Source organism: Accipiter gentilis, chromosome 28, assembly GCF_929443795.1.
Source record: "Accipiter gentilis chromosome 28, bAccGen1.1, whole genome shotgun sequence".
Lineage (NCBI taxonomy): Eukaryota > Metazoa > Chordata > Aves > Accipitriformes > Accipitridae > Astur > Astur gentilis.
Window position 1 is genome coordinate 10,515,015 of NC_064907.1, and position 15,446 is coordinate 10,530,460.

General features: G+C 39.3%; 2 protein-coding genes across 3 annotated transcripts in view; one reads left to right on the forward strand and one right to left on the reverse strand.

The window, feature by feature from the left end:
• GGPS1 (geranylgeranyl diphosphate synthase 1) overlaps nucleotides 1-15,446 on the reverse strand; it is a 407,079-nt gene that overhangs the window by 325,103 nt on the left and 66,530 nt on the right. The window lies entirely within an intron of this gene.
• The window catches only part of B3GALNT2 (beta-1,3-N-acetylgalactosaminyltransferase 2), a 31,383-nt gene that overhangs the window by 7,937 nt on the left and 8,000 nt on the right, over nucleotides 1-15,446 (forward strand). The window contains exons 2-7 of one of the 2 annotated variants that reach the window (XM_049831542.1): nucleotides 4,838-4,985; nucleotides 6,321-6,421; nucleotides 7,554-7,747; nucleotides 9,122-9,217; nucleotides 13,536-13,646; nucleotides 14,330-14,411. In XM_049831542.1, coding sequence (XP_049687499.1) covers nucleotides 4,838-4,985; nucleotides 6,321-6,421; nucleotides 7,554-7,747; nucleotides 9,122-9,217; nucleotides 13,536-13,646; nucleotides 14,330-14,411 — 732 coding nt within the window. The remainder of the gene's footprint in view (nucleotides 1-4,837; nucleotides 4,986-6,320; nucleotides 6,422-7,553; nucleotides 7,748-9,121; nucleotides 9,218-13,535; nucleotides 13,647-14,329; nucleotides 14,412-15,446) is intronic. The other variant, XM_049831543.1, reaches the window with a different exon arrangement.

Consider the following 15,446-nt stretch of genomic DNA (forward strand, 5'->3'; position numbering starts at 1 on the left):
TTAACATGTTCCTAAACTCAGCAAGCTAGAGATAAGCAAGCAGCTAACAAGCTCCGTGACCTGCACAGGAGCTTGCCACTTGATAACTAGCTATAGAACGCCTAATGCAAAACTGCTGTTGTCGTGCCCCACGTTGGGCGCCAAAAAGGACTGTGGTGGGTTGACCCTGGTTGGATGCCAGGTGCCCACCAAAGCTGCTCTATCACTCCCCCTCCTCAGCTGGACGGGGGGAAGAAATTATAACAAAGGGCTTGTGGGTCAAGATAAGGACAGTTTAATAAAGTGATAGCAAAGGTTGCATGTGCGAAAGCAAAGAAAAACCAAATGATGTTATTCTCTACTTCCCATCAGCAGGCCACGTCTAGCTGCTTCTCGGGAAGCAGGGCTTCAGTACACGTAGTGGTTGCTCCAGAAGACAAAATGCTCCCCACCCCCCCCCCCCCCCCAGTCTCCCTTTACTTAGCTTTTATATCCGAGCTGATGTCATATGGTATGGAATATCTGTTTGGTTAGTTTAGGTCAGCTGTCCTGGTTATGTCCCGTCCCAAGATCTTGCCCTGCCCCAGCCTGCCATTGAGGGGAGGGCAAAAATGTTGGAGAGACAGCCTTGATGCTGTGCCAGCACTGCTCAGCAGTAGCCAAAACACTGGTGTGCTGTCAACACCTTTCTAGCTACTAATGCAGAGCACAGTGCTATGAGGGCTGCTGTGGGGACTACTAACTCCATCTCAGCCAGACCCAATACACCAACTTAACAGGAGACACACCTCTGCATCTTTAGCCTTGTCTTCTAAGGGCACAGCTTTGTGTTCTCTATATGGACTTGTTTACCTTTTCCTGCAGCTCTTCCTAACTTTGATCTGTTGGTAGTTCTCAGTTAAGCTTGACAGACAGGGGGAGGTCCCAAAGACCATCATTTTCACCAAGTTTCATGAAAACTAGTGACCAAGAATCCTGTGGAAGCTTACCGCAGCTCATACTGAGGTGAAAACCTGTACTTAATAGAAATACATGTATGGTCAGACATCAGACAATTGTGTGGTAGCCTGTCCTTACAAATATCACAGCCCAAGAAAACTTCAGTAGGAGCTTGTTACTAACCATGTGAAACAAGACTCTGGCAGACCGGACTTCAGTAGTCTTAGAGATGACAGAAGTACTCCTTACAGTTGCTGTATAGAATTAAATGGATCTCAGGAGCTGAGAGAGGGCTGCTTCCTTTCATGTTTTTTGTAGCTTTTGCTGTGGGTTAACAGCCCCCAGCAAAACAGCCAAGTGAAAGCAATTTTGTTGCTGCTGCTAGAAGAGTGTAGGGTAGGCACTGCCCATTTGGCTACTTATGTTCCACTGAGAAGTCTTGGGCTGTGTGATGCAACTGAGATGCAGCTTTAAGACAGTAAGAATTTAAAAGTAAAGCAATCAGTGATAGTGTGACCTTTGAATTGGAAAGGCTTCCTCTCCTTCCTCATCCCTTCAGTTAGCAGCACTTTTAGGGTTTATCATGGAACGTGGTATGTAGCTTTTTTTCTCCCCCCTCATCCCCAACCCACAAAATGTACAGATTTGGGTTTTTTGCTTGTTTTTTTTTAATTGGAAAATTTAAAGGCTTAATTATCTTGCACAACCAGTTCGAGGTAAAAGTGATGTAGTATGTATTTTTTAGCCTTTTACCAACACTTAAACTTTTGGCCTAAGAATGCACAAAAGTAGAACATGCGATAAATAAGTTTGGTCCCCAGTGGCAAGTTTTTGATTGCTTGTATAAATTGTTACTATTGTCTTGGAGGTCCACGATGTTTTCTCTTAAATTATGCTGCACCAGAGCATATATATGCACATATCTGAATTATCCTTATAAATGAAAAATAGCTTTAGTCTTTTCTTCCCCTGTGCCTCTCACTTTATGTCCCATTTTTTTTTAATAGTGCTAGTTCAGAGAGAGACATATGAATCTCTTGTCCTGAAAGTTTAGCAACTGTTACTCCTACTTTTCCATAGGAAGTAGAAACCTTTGCTAACAAGCAGAGAGCTTATTCATTAGGTTTTTGTGAAAGTAAGCTTTCTTTTTTTTCCCATTTTCAGTGGTTTTAAAAGTAAAATGGTGTAACCCTTGGTACAGAGAAGACAATCTTCTTAATATAGACCACTGTAATGCTTCCTTACTAAGCCTGAAGATGGCCTAAAACAAGAAAGAGCTGTCTGTTTAAAAAGCAGTAGGATATTAATTCTGAAGCATCTGTTACATTAACTTTGTTCCCACATGAATGGTTCATAAGGAAAAGCTTCACTCATTTTGAAATATAAGCTAATTAAAAGTTTATATATTTGATTTGAGTAGCTTATTTTTATTTTTTAATTGATTTAAGCCAATTTACGCCATTCTGAGTCAAGTCACCCCACAGACTTCTGCTCTTAGTTTTATTTTTCTTTAATTTTGATTTAATGAATTGGTTCTGCTTCTAATTAAAAGTGATATCTTAAAAACCAAATCTGTGTAAACAATACCTCATGTGTAGTCTACAACACATTAGTCCTCCTATGAGATTTATGTTGGAAGGCATGTGGTTAAGGCTGCAGAGGCTGTTTAAAGAGTAATCAAAGGATGGAAGAAGAACAGGGAAAGAAAAGGGATATGTGAGAAGGAATTATGAGACTACAGAGGAATTTGCTATAATGTTGTAGTCTTACAAACGTGTGGCTGCCTGATGTACCTCTGCTGTCGACACCTGATGGATCTTGGCTATGTTATGACCTCCAAAGCATACAGAGCCTCTGGATAGTTGGTATTTACCAGCATAAAGGAAAACTAAAATTGTATTTGGATTGAGCAATGTGTTTGACTTTTCAAGTTTCTTCAGATGTTATATAGGGTAGTAAGTTTGTTGCTCTGTCAGCAAACAAATCACATTCCTGAACCTTTTTTCCAATTCAGTGTGTGGTTGTTATAAGAGATGTAACAGTTGACTTCAGCGAAAAACCAAGGAGTGGAACTAGTGGCTTGCTGTTTGGGTTTTTAAGTCGTTGTGAGCATAAGTTGATGTAAACTTCCCTTACTAGGTTAATGTTCAGCTTAAGTTATTGATAAGCTTGTAGCTGTTGTCAGTACAGATTCATTTAAATAACTGTGGGACTTAACCTTTTTTTTTTTTCCAGAAAATGAGTGTTTGCATGTTTAGAACTAAAATATTTAGTGGGAAATAGACTGGGAAAGGTTTGCCTGTGGAAACATCCCTCTACTTTGTGGAAACATCACTCGACTTTCCCTGCTCTTCTACTGTTCTGAGAATCAGTTGCAGAGCACTGTTTTATTTGGCTTTGGGACTAGGGAGTTGGGTGCAAGCCATTATCAATAGCCCCTAAAGCAAAAAAAAAAAAAAAAAAAAAAAAAAAAAAAATCTGAAATAGCTTGATGTTGATTCAGCAGAGAGGAGAGCAAGGCCAAGGCCTCTCCACTGTGTGCTGCACACTGAAGTGGAATGTAAGGCTAGATGGGTGTCTGGTGTGATTTGGCATGGCAGTTCTTGTGGCGGGTGCTGTGAGGCCCTAGGTTAGTGGGCAGTTGTAACAAGACCTATCTATCTTCTCAGTTTCAAAGTGGAAAAAGGGGATGCGGGTACAGAAGGTAGAATCTGGATTATAATTCAACTCTTTTCTAGTGGGAGTATACAATACAGACTTGGCGATATTTTTGTCTTTTTAAAATTAGATTTTAAAAAAATCTTATCTATGCTGTATGCAGTAGTTTAGAGAACCCTCACATTTACATTTGTTTTCTTTATCTGCAGCCTAATGGGGAAAAAAATGAGATGAGTAGAAAGCAATCTTTTACTAAAGCTAAATATAAATGTCTCTTAACTCTAGAATGTCTGATAAATTAAGTTAAGCAAATTCACTTTAGCTACTTGCCTGACTGTTGGCAGGCTCTAAGTCAGAGCTTCTCAGGTCTATACCTGGTCATAATCTTACCTGAAATCAAGTCTGGCTTTCATGATCTCTAAATTAAAACAGCACAAGCTAAATCATGGATTACAAGTATTGGCAGTGACATCCAGCTATGAATAAAGCCAGAGCATTCCCCTGTGTAGGGATGTAATACCCTGTGTGAAGGCAGAGTGGTGTTACACTTCAAAAGGTTGGAAATGATAGGCCTTGACGTACTACATTGAAATGATGAGGCAGAAAGGTAGTCCAGCAGTTTTAAAAAGAAGGGGGGAAATGGGCATATTTCTGAATCTGACAGGCCTTGTTGAAATATTATTTTTTTTCCTAGGTAGAATACTGGTGAATTCTAATAGTGAAGGCCTGGTACCAGTGATGACAAGCCCCAGGCTTTAGGATAAATCATGCTGAAGGAGGTATCAATGAGCAAGCAGAAGGCCTAGACTGTCTCAAGAGTTTTGTGGAGGGAACAGTAGGACCTTGCGTCTTGCCCACAAGGTTTCTGATGGCTGATAGGAAAGAGAAGCCCAGCAAGAGCACGTTCTCAGGGGGCAGTTTGATCATAAGACAGGCAGGCAAATATTTAAAGGATGGAAGATGCTGTCAGTCAAAACTAAGGCTTATGTTTTTGCCTGCCTTGTGAGTCACAGTTTTTTACCTGCAGTGACTTGCTTAGATCGTTGCAGTAAAGTTTTCCTAGATTGCTAGTGAAGGTTTTGGCATGTTGAAAATGTTTCCCCGATTCTGAACCAAGAATGCAATAGTAATTCTGCTTCTTGATTTTAGTGTTTCAGGTTCCCAGTACTTTCGCTTTTGAGATGCATTTTAATTGTTGCTTGCAACTCAGGCTGATGGTAATATGTGTATATAATAAATCTTTGTCGCTTTATATTTCTAGGTCCACTGGCATTCTTTCCTCAGTGGAAGCTGAAACATTATGATATTATTGTAGGTGTTTTGTCAGCTCGACACAATCATGAACTGCGCAGTGTTATAAGGAACACTTGGTTCAAGCACCTGAAACAACATCCTGCACTGAGCCAACGGTAATCTCTAGTGTTTTGTAATTTGGGGCTTTGGGAAGTAGTGGGGGGAAGACTATAATGCTTAAATATCTTGATCTAATCCTTTCTTTTGGGAAGTATTTCCTTTTTTTGCCTTATTTGTGAGCATCTTGTACTCTGATAATTTTTTTCAATCTCTTTAGTAATCTATAAGAATACTTCTTTTTCTGGGCTGTAACTTTTTTATACAAGGAATAAAATGTAATTGTTTGACTGTTTGCTGCTGTTTGTTTTTGCAGTTAGTTGCCACTGTTCATTACTGATGTATAAGGCTTTCCCTTTTTTGTGTTGCAATGTACGCTTTGTATGATACGCAACTTGAAATGCTTAGTAATCCAGGATACTTGAAAGCAGGCAGGATCACATTTGGTGAGAGAACCACAAAAAAACCCTCACAACAGCCTCAGCTGTAAAGTTCACCTTTATTTCCCACTGAACCAGGTGCATGAGACTGCTGCAGTGTGAGTGACCAGCAGAACCCTTCCTCATTGCTTGCATAGACCTGACAGTCTACAGACAGCTCTGTTCTTGCTGAGAAACTTCTGCTGCAGTTCATTCATGGAAACACTGTCATCTTGATAGGCCTCACGTCTTGGTACCTGCCTCGCACTGAGCCATTTACCGTTCACAGATTTGGTGTCAGCATGCAGTTTGGAGTGAAGCATAGCTACTTCAGTCATCTAAAAATGTGACCTTTCATAGCCTATATGGAGTTCCAGGAGGATATTTAGCTGCTGGGTGAAAGACTAGGCTAAAGCGGACCCTCTTGCTCTTCATACTGCTTCTCGTCTCCTGATTGTGGCACAACCATGATTGGGGCTGGAAAGAGCAACATGTTGTTTTGCTACAAAGCAAAACTGAGACATGTCATTGTAATGAGTAGTCTGGGGTCCTTGTTCCTCCTTTGATGCTATGTGTCTCTTTTCTTATTATTTTTTTGATTGCCTTTTGAATGCAGAATATTTAAACAATCTTGAATTAAGTAACAAAGCCAGGCAGGGAAAGGCAGGTCTTCAGGATCCTTCACTGTTGCCTTAGGTCTTTTTCTGTTTAGTGTGCTGGCTGTCTTGAATCACATTCCTACTTGCCAATCTTCCTGCGTCCTCATTATGAAATGTAAAACACTAACGGACATTTGGAATTGAGCCCCTGTGAGGGGATTCACGTGATTGCTTTACATACAGACTCCAACTACTGATTTTTCAGGGGTTCAAAATCTCAATCCTGTGAAAGACAGGCTGTTGTGATGAAATAAGTTTGTTGAAGATGGAGGGAGGAGGGGAGAGAACTGGTGTTAATAAAACCAAATTATTTTAGTGTCCTTGTGAAGTTTATAATAGGTGCGCATGGTTGTGCTGTGCCAGTGGAGGACAGAGAAGACCCATACTCCTGCAAACTTCTGAACATCAGTAACCCAGGTATAGAAGTTAACTTTTAAAAATACTGTGAGCTGAACTAGAACTAGTCTTTTCTGAGAGTAGTTTGGGGTGCTTAACTGAGTCAGCCAGTGCTGAAAATAAGTGCTGCCTAGGTGCTGTCATAACAGTTGCAACTTAACAGATCTTCCTGTAAGTACCATGTGCAGGCATGAAAGGGAGAGGTCTTTGGGGATGTAAGGGGAGGCCTTTGACTTCTAATGGATTTGCATTTTCCTTGCGTCAGGGGACAGTCTCTCCCATATAATGTACATTTTTACTCATTCCCTGTGTAAAATGAAGTTGGGGTTGGAATGGGGTTGAAGAGGGCTGGAATGATCTGGTCTAGTGTCATATATGAAGAAAGGAGCAAGGTGCCAGAGTCTTGAGTGTCAGATAGACTTCTCTGGTCACAAAGTGAATTCTAAGCAAGCCTGGCTGATAGGTTTTTCAGATTCGGCTGTAGAGGGAGAGCAATTAAGAAATGTACTACGGGGAAAAAATGAAATGCTGCCATACAAAAATTCCTAACTAAAATTGTAAGTTCTTCCTGTCACCTTTTTTTCTATTTAATTTTTGCTCTTTAATTGCAAGTTAACTAAGGACTGCTTGACACTTAAGCCATGACTCACCATAAAATGAAGCTTCTGTTACTTTCTCTTTGAATGGCAACATCCACTTCTTAACCAGTCTCCCAAGAATAAATGGTACGTCAGGGCTTAGGGATGCAATAATGCCAAAAAGCAGGCATCCAATTAAGTGGAGGTGTATGCCATTTTGATACATGAATAATTATTTTAATATGCTAATATACAGATATTCATACAGTCAAATAGCATTTTTGTCTTCACTCTGTGGATTTATTGTGTTTCTAGTGTTTTTTCCTGTGGATATGTAGGCATTGATTTGCAATTGCTGGTAGCCTGCAGATTGCTGCATCACTCTGAATTCCTCCTTGCTGCAGTCTGCAGCCAGTTGTATTTTCTTCTCCTCCAGCATTTGATTATCCCTGTGCACTTGCGAGCCATGCTAATTCATCAGAATGCTTTGTGTGTATCTAGTGTGCTCTGTGTGTATCCAGTTCAAGAACTATGAAGTCTTCTCACATTACCTCTGTCCTTTCTTTTTCATACAGTTTTGAATCAGGAAATTGAAGCATTCAGTCTCCCTGAGAACATACCTTCTGTGCTCTCTGAAGACAGAATTGTCAGTGTGAACTTTCGTGTACTTTACCCCATTGTCATTACCAGTCTCGGAGTATTTTATGATGCTGATGGGGTGGGATTCCAGAGGAACATCACTGTGAAACTGTACCAGGCAGAACATGAGGTAGAGTATTGTAGTTATCTTTTGAAAGTGGACTAAAGCACATTGTCTCTTTATTGTGGATTAAGTTCTTACAGAAAGCAACATGCTGTGTTGATGATTTAGAAGTACTTAGCTGACAAGCATATGAATTATATTTTTCTTCTGTTGCATTGTAAATTCTTATTTCACAGAAATATATACACATGCACACATACCCGGATGAGGAAAAGATGAAATTCAAAAAATGCTGTCAGTTAATTTAAATGTCCTCTTGAAAGAGCGCTTATATCTAATTCCAAGACACAATTTTGATTGCATTTGAGGTTCTAAAGTATTGATGGGTATCAATGAATAAAAAATAAACTGTTGAATATATTTAAAACACGTGCAGAAAGACACATTTGATACCTTCAAGCAGAGAGATGCAGGACAGCTGTAACTTTTTATTGTCTGCCTTCTCGCAAGTCATTTTGAGATTTCTAGAAACTGGTGTTATTTACAGGTAATAATCTAACTTCAGTGATAATTTCCCCCGCTCCCAAGCTGTTATGGGTTTGATAGAATAGCTTAGTGGTAACCTGGAGGAAAAAAGTCATTGAGCATGATTGTTGCATTTGGTATATTGCATTTATCTCTACCAATAACTTGATAGGCCAATTTCAGGACTCTGGCTATGCTAGAGTAGAAAGAATTTTAAATTTAAGCTAATAATTCACATTAAGTCTAGAAAATATACTGAAGTATGGCTTTTATGATGAACTTCCAATGGGTTGCGTTTATAATAGCAAAAAAAGGAAAAAGTATGCTGTAATCAGATTTATGTTTGCTAAATGCTAGAGTTCTAAACATTGAGAGCCTAGTAACTTGATCTGCATTAGCTTCTTACTTCCAGTGAAGGAGAAAAATTAGTATCGTAGGAGTGCTTGGAGACTGTTTTCTGAAGATTGGGACTCTGGCAATGCTGCATCTTTATGTCATTTGTTATTATCTAAGAACCATTTGGTGGCCTATGTAATACAGTAGCAATTAAGTTTTAGGGTTCAGCATCCTCTGTTGCAATTAATAGTAGTCAGCTATTTAAACAGAAGATAGAAAGTCTGTAAACTGGGAGATGAGTCCAAGTCTTCCAGATGATGTGCTCTGTGGGTTGGATTCTAGCTGAACTTGCACTCTTGTTCCATTGTTGCTTGCTTCCACCGTATCAATCCAACACTCAAATTCTGTAGAGTCTGAGGCTGTTGTGAGAATAAAACTTTCACTAAGTTTTATACAATCAATAAGCCTCTTTCCTTTGTAACTAATTGAGATGATGAAGAATTGCATAATCTCACAGCACTTTTAATGTGTGGGGGTTTGTATGTTTGTTTGTTTGTTTTTCTTTTCTGTTGTTCACAGGAAGCTCTCTTCAGTGCTCGCTTTAGTCCACCAAGCTGTGGAGTGCAAGTGAACAGATTATGGTACAAGCCAGTAGAGCAGTTCATTTTGCCAGAGGTATGTGCAGTATCAGAACTGCCCGCAGTTCTTTTGAGTCAGCTGGAGAGACTGACTGATAAAACTGGCTTTTGCTTGAGACAGAAAAAGGCAAGTTGAAGCTTCTAGAATGTTAGTTGAGGGGATATGCTGAAATCCAGAATTTCTTTTTCACCATCTCATTATCACTGGTAGTTATAAAGCAAAGCCTGAAAAATACAATTTGATTAAAAAAACTACATTGACAAATAGCAATTTCGGAAACCTTTTCAGTTTCTGAGTGAAAATTGTACCTGCTTCGATTCTGTGGGAGAGTTTACCAGAGAATGGGATGGTTATTTCTCCCTCCTGCTTTTTCAGACATTAGTATACAAGATAGGGAGGGGAGGATGGCACAGATTTCTAGGGAACAGCTGGAAGAGAGATTTCTGCTTCTGACATCTTGGATATAACAGCAAGATACTGTGTGTTATGTTTGCAATGATGGTATTAGTTGAATAGTTGTAATCGAGAAGCTCTTACTGCAGGCTACTGAGATTTTGGTTATTTCTTCTGGTGGCACTAGTGAGGAATTTTTCATTCATTGAACCATGCAAGGATACAAGAATTAAACCTTCAAGAAGATCTTTAGTAGGGTCTATCTGTAACATACTAAATGGATGCACAGAAGACTGACATTTGGGTTTTTAAAACCTGTCAACATCCTATGGCAGAAGTGGTTTTTTTTGTTTTTGTTTTTGTTTTTTAAATGGGTGACCCTCAGAAATCAGAAATTTGGAAGACGACTGTTTTTTGGACAGTAATGAGTGTTAGCATTCTTGCTCGTCCTGAGATACCATTAGCTAAGCTAATGAGGCAGAATCTAAAGTTTTGGGGTTTTTTTTAATCCTCTTTGGGATTGGGGGTGCAGTCCAAGAGTAGTGTTTTGGTATAAGGATATAGAACCTACTTGGGGCTTTTTAGGAAGGAAGGTGATTAAACACAGAAGGAACAGAATATAGGTAGGAAAAAACCTGATATTGTTACAATGAAAGTTTAGTGAATACAAGTTGACTCAGAATGAGAGTTCTAGTTCATCAGACCCTCCCACATACGAGGAATTGTTCCTGGTGGACCAGTGATCTCTCACTAGATATGTCAGCTGCCATTTTAGGCTGTTTCCCTTCATTTAAATATTCTCCTATATAACTGGACCCTTGCTCCTATTTCTGTAAGTTGTCTTTGGGTCTGGGTTGTTTTGTTATGCAAGAAATTAAGTGTTTTATGAAAGAATGGAGCAAGAGAAGACTGAAGGGGGATGAGAGGACATTTGGGGCCAGTTTAATCCCTGATTTATTCCCCCTGTCTCTATAAGAATGAATGCATTTGGAAACCTGCTCTTTCTAAGGGGAATCTGTAGCTGATTAATTGGTTTATCCTCTTAATTGGTTTATCTTCTTAAATAGTTTTTACTGAATATTATGCAAGTTTGTTAGGCTGGCAGGAGACCTTTTGGGTGAGCAGACCTCTTGGAGTATTCTGTGCATGTGTTTTGGCAATCTAATTTGAGATCAAAATGATTCAGGTTTTTTTACTCTTTTTTTACTCTGGGTAACCAAAGAGTATTGGTTACCCAGTAATTTGGTAGTGTAACATGCAAGCCTTTTCCCTGTAAGACTTTGTTTCGAGATGCTAAATTTCTAGGCAGTTGTAATTTTGTTATAAATGATTGTGTTTTTCCTGAGAGGCAGATGGGAAGTATTTCATTTAGAAAGGGGATATTAGTATTCATATATTTCTTTGTGCGGGCTTCCTTAATCTGATATGTGTCATGCACTGAATGCTTACAGGAGAACATGATGTTTCTAATGTAGATTAATAGGGTTTATGCACAGCATGTAGTCTCCTGTGATACTTAGGATGCTGAACCATACAAGATGATTCAGAGGAGACAGAACGCCCACGTGTTCCTATCTACTTGTTTGAGAGCAGTAAATTTAGTGAGCTGTTTAATTGTCACAAGATGGTTTCTGAAACAGTATCTATTCTCTGCCTTTCCACCTTCAAGAAGTAATGGATTGTAGAGACTGCTGAAGAGCTTCATTCATCTTCCAGCTGAAGTGCTGCTCTTTCTGCTTGTCTTGGGGAAAGGGAGGGAAATGCAGCATTAGAATAAGCATCTGGCAGGCCAGATTGTCAAAGACAGAATCAGTCATTCAGCTTTGGAACAACTGAAAGCGCAGAAGAACAGAACCACTACCAGATAACTAAAACTCACACAGGGGTCCTTATAGCCAAGTCTTAGCAATGCACTTATCTTGTCAAAAAGCCACGGGCCACTTGCATGAAAATGGGACTCCGTACTATGCATACTCTGTATTACTAATGGGAAGTGGTTGGAAAAACAAAAAGCACAGCACTGTTAAACATTAGGGAAGGAGTTTGGCAGGGCTGCATTATGTCAGTACACCTGTTCGGTATTCACTGTAAATGTCACTGCGCTCTGGCAGCAACAAGGCTGGAATTTAAATGGGGAAAACCAGATGATGTAGTCTCAGGTGTGCCAATAATGTTTTTCTTTAAGCATTTTCAGGCCTCAGTTTTCAATAAGCGGCTTACAGTAAGAATAGCTGAAGGCTGAAGTCATTAGAAAATTTGCTTACAAGTCTCTCAACCTGGAAAATAATGATAGTTCGCAGCTTGAGGACACCTTGTGCTGCGGTTCACTGGTAATAACTGATTAAGACTCTTGGTACATGTTTGGAGTCAGTATCAATAATAGTCAGTGGTGAGAATTTTAATGTTTCTGGTTGCTGAGGAGTAAAAGGATTCTCAGGCTCACTAAAGAACTTACGATAGGTTGTGTCTGTAAACAAGGCACAGAAGTGGGATTAGAGCCCAGTCCCTACAGCAGAAAACATTGGAATGGGAGATGACAGCCACTGCAAATAGGGAACTTGAGCATGTGGGTTTTATTGTGCAGGGTGTTCAGGGGTCCTGCCACTAAAAAAAGTCTTAGTAGTGGTCTATTTGTTTTGATAACTGACAGGTAATTAAAGAAGGGGAAGGTATTGAGCGTGCAAGTCAGGCTTGAATAAACACCGAGTCGCTCCATTATTAGCTTATAAAGGTGGCATTATAAATAATAGGTGGGAGACTTCTGAAATATGCAGCTGTTATTAAATACTGAGACTGCTGCAGATGTTAAGACTTGCTTCTAGAGGAAAGCAAAGAATTGAGCTGAACTCTAAGCTACACTTAATGGTGTGTCAGTAACTGGAGAGTTTCTGCAGAAGGTTTCTGGAGTACAAGGAAGCTAAAATGGGGAAGAGCTGAGAGGTTAGTACAAGTAAACAGACTTTCTACAGCAACAGAAATGCATCTACAAAGAATTGAAACAAATTGTTTCTCTGTTCCAAGGTCCACACTAGCTACTAGTGTTTTTCCTATGAAATTGGGAGAAACAAAACAGAATGTGCTTGTCTAGCAGTCAGGAGTATAACAACTGTACAACTACTCTGTACTACCTTGTCATAAGGGTGAAATTGCTTTAAAAAGATTAAAAAATATAATACTAGCAGTACTGTTATCTGTACAACATACCACTTGTCCCTTTGCAAGTTCTCAGGGGTCTTCAGGAAAGTCTTGCATAAAATGGGTAATAGTTGGACTGTTAGGTGCATTAGTTTCAAGTTGAGATGAAATGCTTTTAAATGCAAGAATTTACAGCCCCCCCCCCCCCCCCCCCCCCCCACTGGAGTGACATAACTTAAACTGACAGTTAAACCCAGAAAGTTTTGAAGATACTCACTTGTCTTTCTCCTCCTTTCCCTACCAGCGAAGATGTGAGGTCAGAGTTCTGTGACTCTCCTACAGTAGCTTGTGACAGCTTTGTCAGGATAAAGGTGGCTGCATTTTCCTTTGAGTTTTGCTGATGTCAGGGTTGAGTCTCTGATCTCTGGTTTTGGCAGATAACTAAAAAGTACTTATTTCCAAGTCTGTTTTAATGTATTCTCTTTGTAATGTAGGATTTTATAGTTGATTTTTAAAAATTCACTTCAGGTTACCTTTAAATGCCATCTTAATGATGTTAGAAAGCCAAAGACTTTTACGGTAGACTTCCGTTAAAAGTTCAGTGTTCCTAATATGAAGATTCATGATTAGTCTTAAAAGCATGATTTCTGAGTTTCGCAGATGTATCTTTTCTATGTGTAACTTAGTTTTATTGAAGTGTAAGTGCGTTCAAGCTATATGTTGTGTGAAGTTGACTATTTTAAAATAAAAGAAACCCCAAACTGTTTGATTTTCATCCCTTGAATTCTTTTAATACCTGCATAACAGTGGTTTGCTCTCTTACCAGAGTTTTGAAGGTACCATTGTGTGGGAAAGCCAGGATCTTCAGGGCCTTGTTTCAAGAAACCTTCATAACGTGATGGTGAATGATGGAGGGGGTGTTTTCAGAGTCATTACAGTGAGTCACCTCACCTTCCCTTCTACCATGTTTCTGTTTTTCTATAAGTCTTGGGTATTTAGCATTTTGCTTTCCTGTGTTTCTCTGTAAATCGTTAATTCAGTTGGGCTTCTCCTGTTGTCTCAGAGGGGAAGTTTGCTTTGCCTGGAAAAAGGACAGGGGCATGCAAAAAATGATGCAAAAAAAAGTGGCATTTTCTTTTATTTTGAAGGGATTAAAGTTCACCTGTTGTCTTTCTCAGGTGTGAAGCAGTATCAGTGTATCAGAGATGGCAAAATGTAGGTCAAAAATCCCGTGCTAAAATCCCAATTGACGGGATTAAGCCTGTTTTTTTTGCTTTTTGGCGGTGTACCTCTTTTCCTGTCAAAACATTGCTTGCTTAAACATGCTGTGTTGTTGTAATTTAGCCAGAATAACTTTATATTTTGCCCTCAACTTTGAAACGACTTTTCTGAAAGTTTCAGTGGTACTGCTAGTTTTAGGTGAAACTTCAAAAAATGCCACAGAACTTTACAGTTAAAGATCTTAGTCTTAGTCTTTCATTATGCAGGTACCTAAACCAGAAGAGCTTTAAATTAATTTCATTCTCAGTTGCCAGAAAACTTCACATCTTAAAATCGCAGGGAAAAACATCAGTAATGAGGTGTGAACTGATTTATCTCTTTCCGTTATTTTGTCTCTAGCAGGCAGGGGAAGGCTCACTGCCACATGAACTCACAGAAGGTGTGGAGGGAATAGCAGGTGGTTTTATCTACACTATTCAAGGTAAGTCTACAAAACGTAGCATCACATTTGATGTTATGATAAAACAGGAACTTTAAATTACATTTCTGAGCTAAAATTTGTGCTATCTCTATGAACTTGATCACCTTAAGTTTTCTTTTAGTAGAAACAATTAATTTCTTCCTGGGTTTTTTTATGCCTAATGTGTCAGTGTCCTGATGTGGTTTCTTTGCTTGCCTTTTGTCAGCCACTCCAATTGACTTGCATCCCTATGTCTTTTTATTAACAGAAATACCATTTTTATCTAGACTCTCTTCTCAGTCCTTGTTTTTTGTTACCAAACCCAAGTTAAAAAATACTGTGCAATGAAACTCTTCCCTGATAATTTTCACATTTTTTTCCAGTCCTGCTACTGTTAGAAGTACTGTGTCATGATGCTTAATATTAACTGACAAATAGCGACTACCTAACAGAGCCTGCTTTTCCACCCCTGTCGTTGCTGTTTTACACCTATTTCAGCAGAATGTTCAGTGACTATAGGAGCCCATTCCAATGTCTAAGATTTTAGCCACATAGCACTGGAGTTGATGTATTCTTATCCGTCCATCATAGCCAACATAAGCAGTGACTTTCAGAGTGTTGTTCCTGTGTTTTTGTAGCTAGGCCTGGCAGATATTATTGGGCAGTCCTGTTGTCTTGTCATCTGTGTAGGAACCTGAACTGAGGTGTGCTAAAGCCCTTCCATCCTGTTTGTCAAAAAGTTCTTCAGTACCACAAACTATCTCCTTACAAAGAAGTTCAGTATTCTTGCAATATTTTTTTAGCTTTTACCTGCAGTTAGCTATGTGATGTGCTGCATCAAAGCAATGCCAATTTGATTATACTTAGCATAGCAGTTGTTTTTGTTTGGGTGGGGGTTTTTTTTGCTAGATATATAGGCTTAGGAGTAACTGATGTAACAGTAGCCTTTTTCCTCTACCAGTAAGAGTAATAGTGAAGTCCCAGACAGCTCTTAAAAACTTGAATCCTTTTATTACTGAAAAGGAAAAGAACACATTTTTACTTTCTGTATCAGAA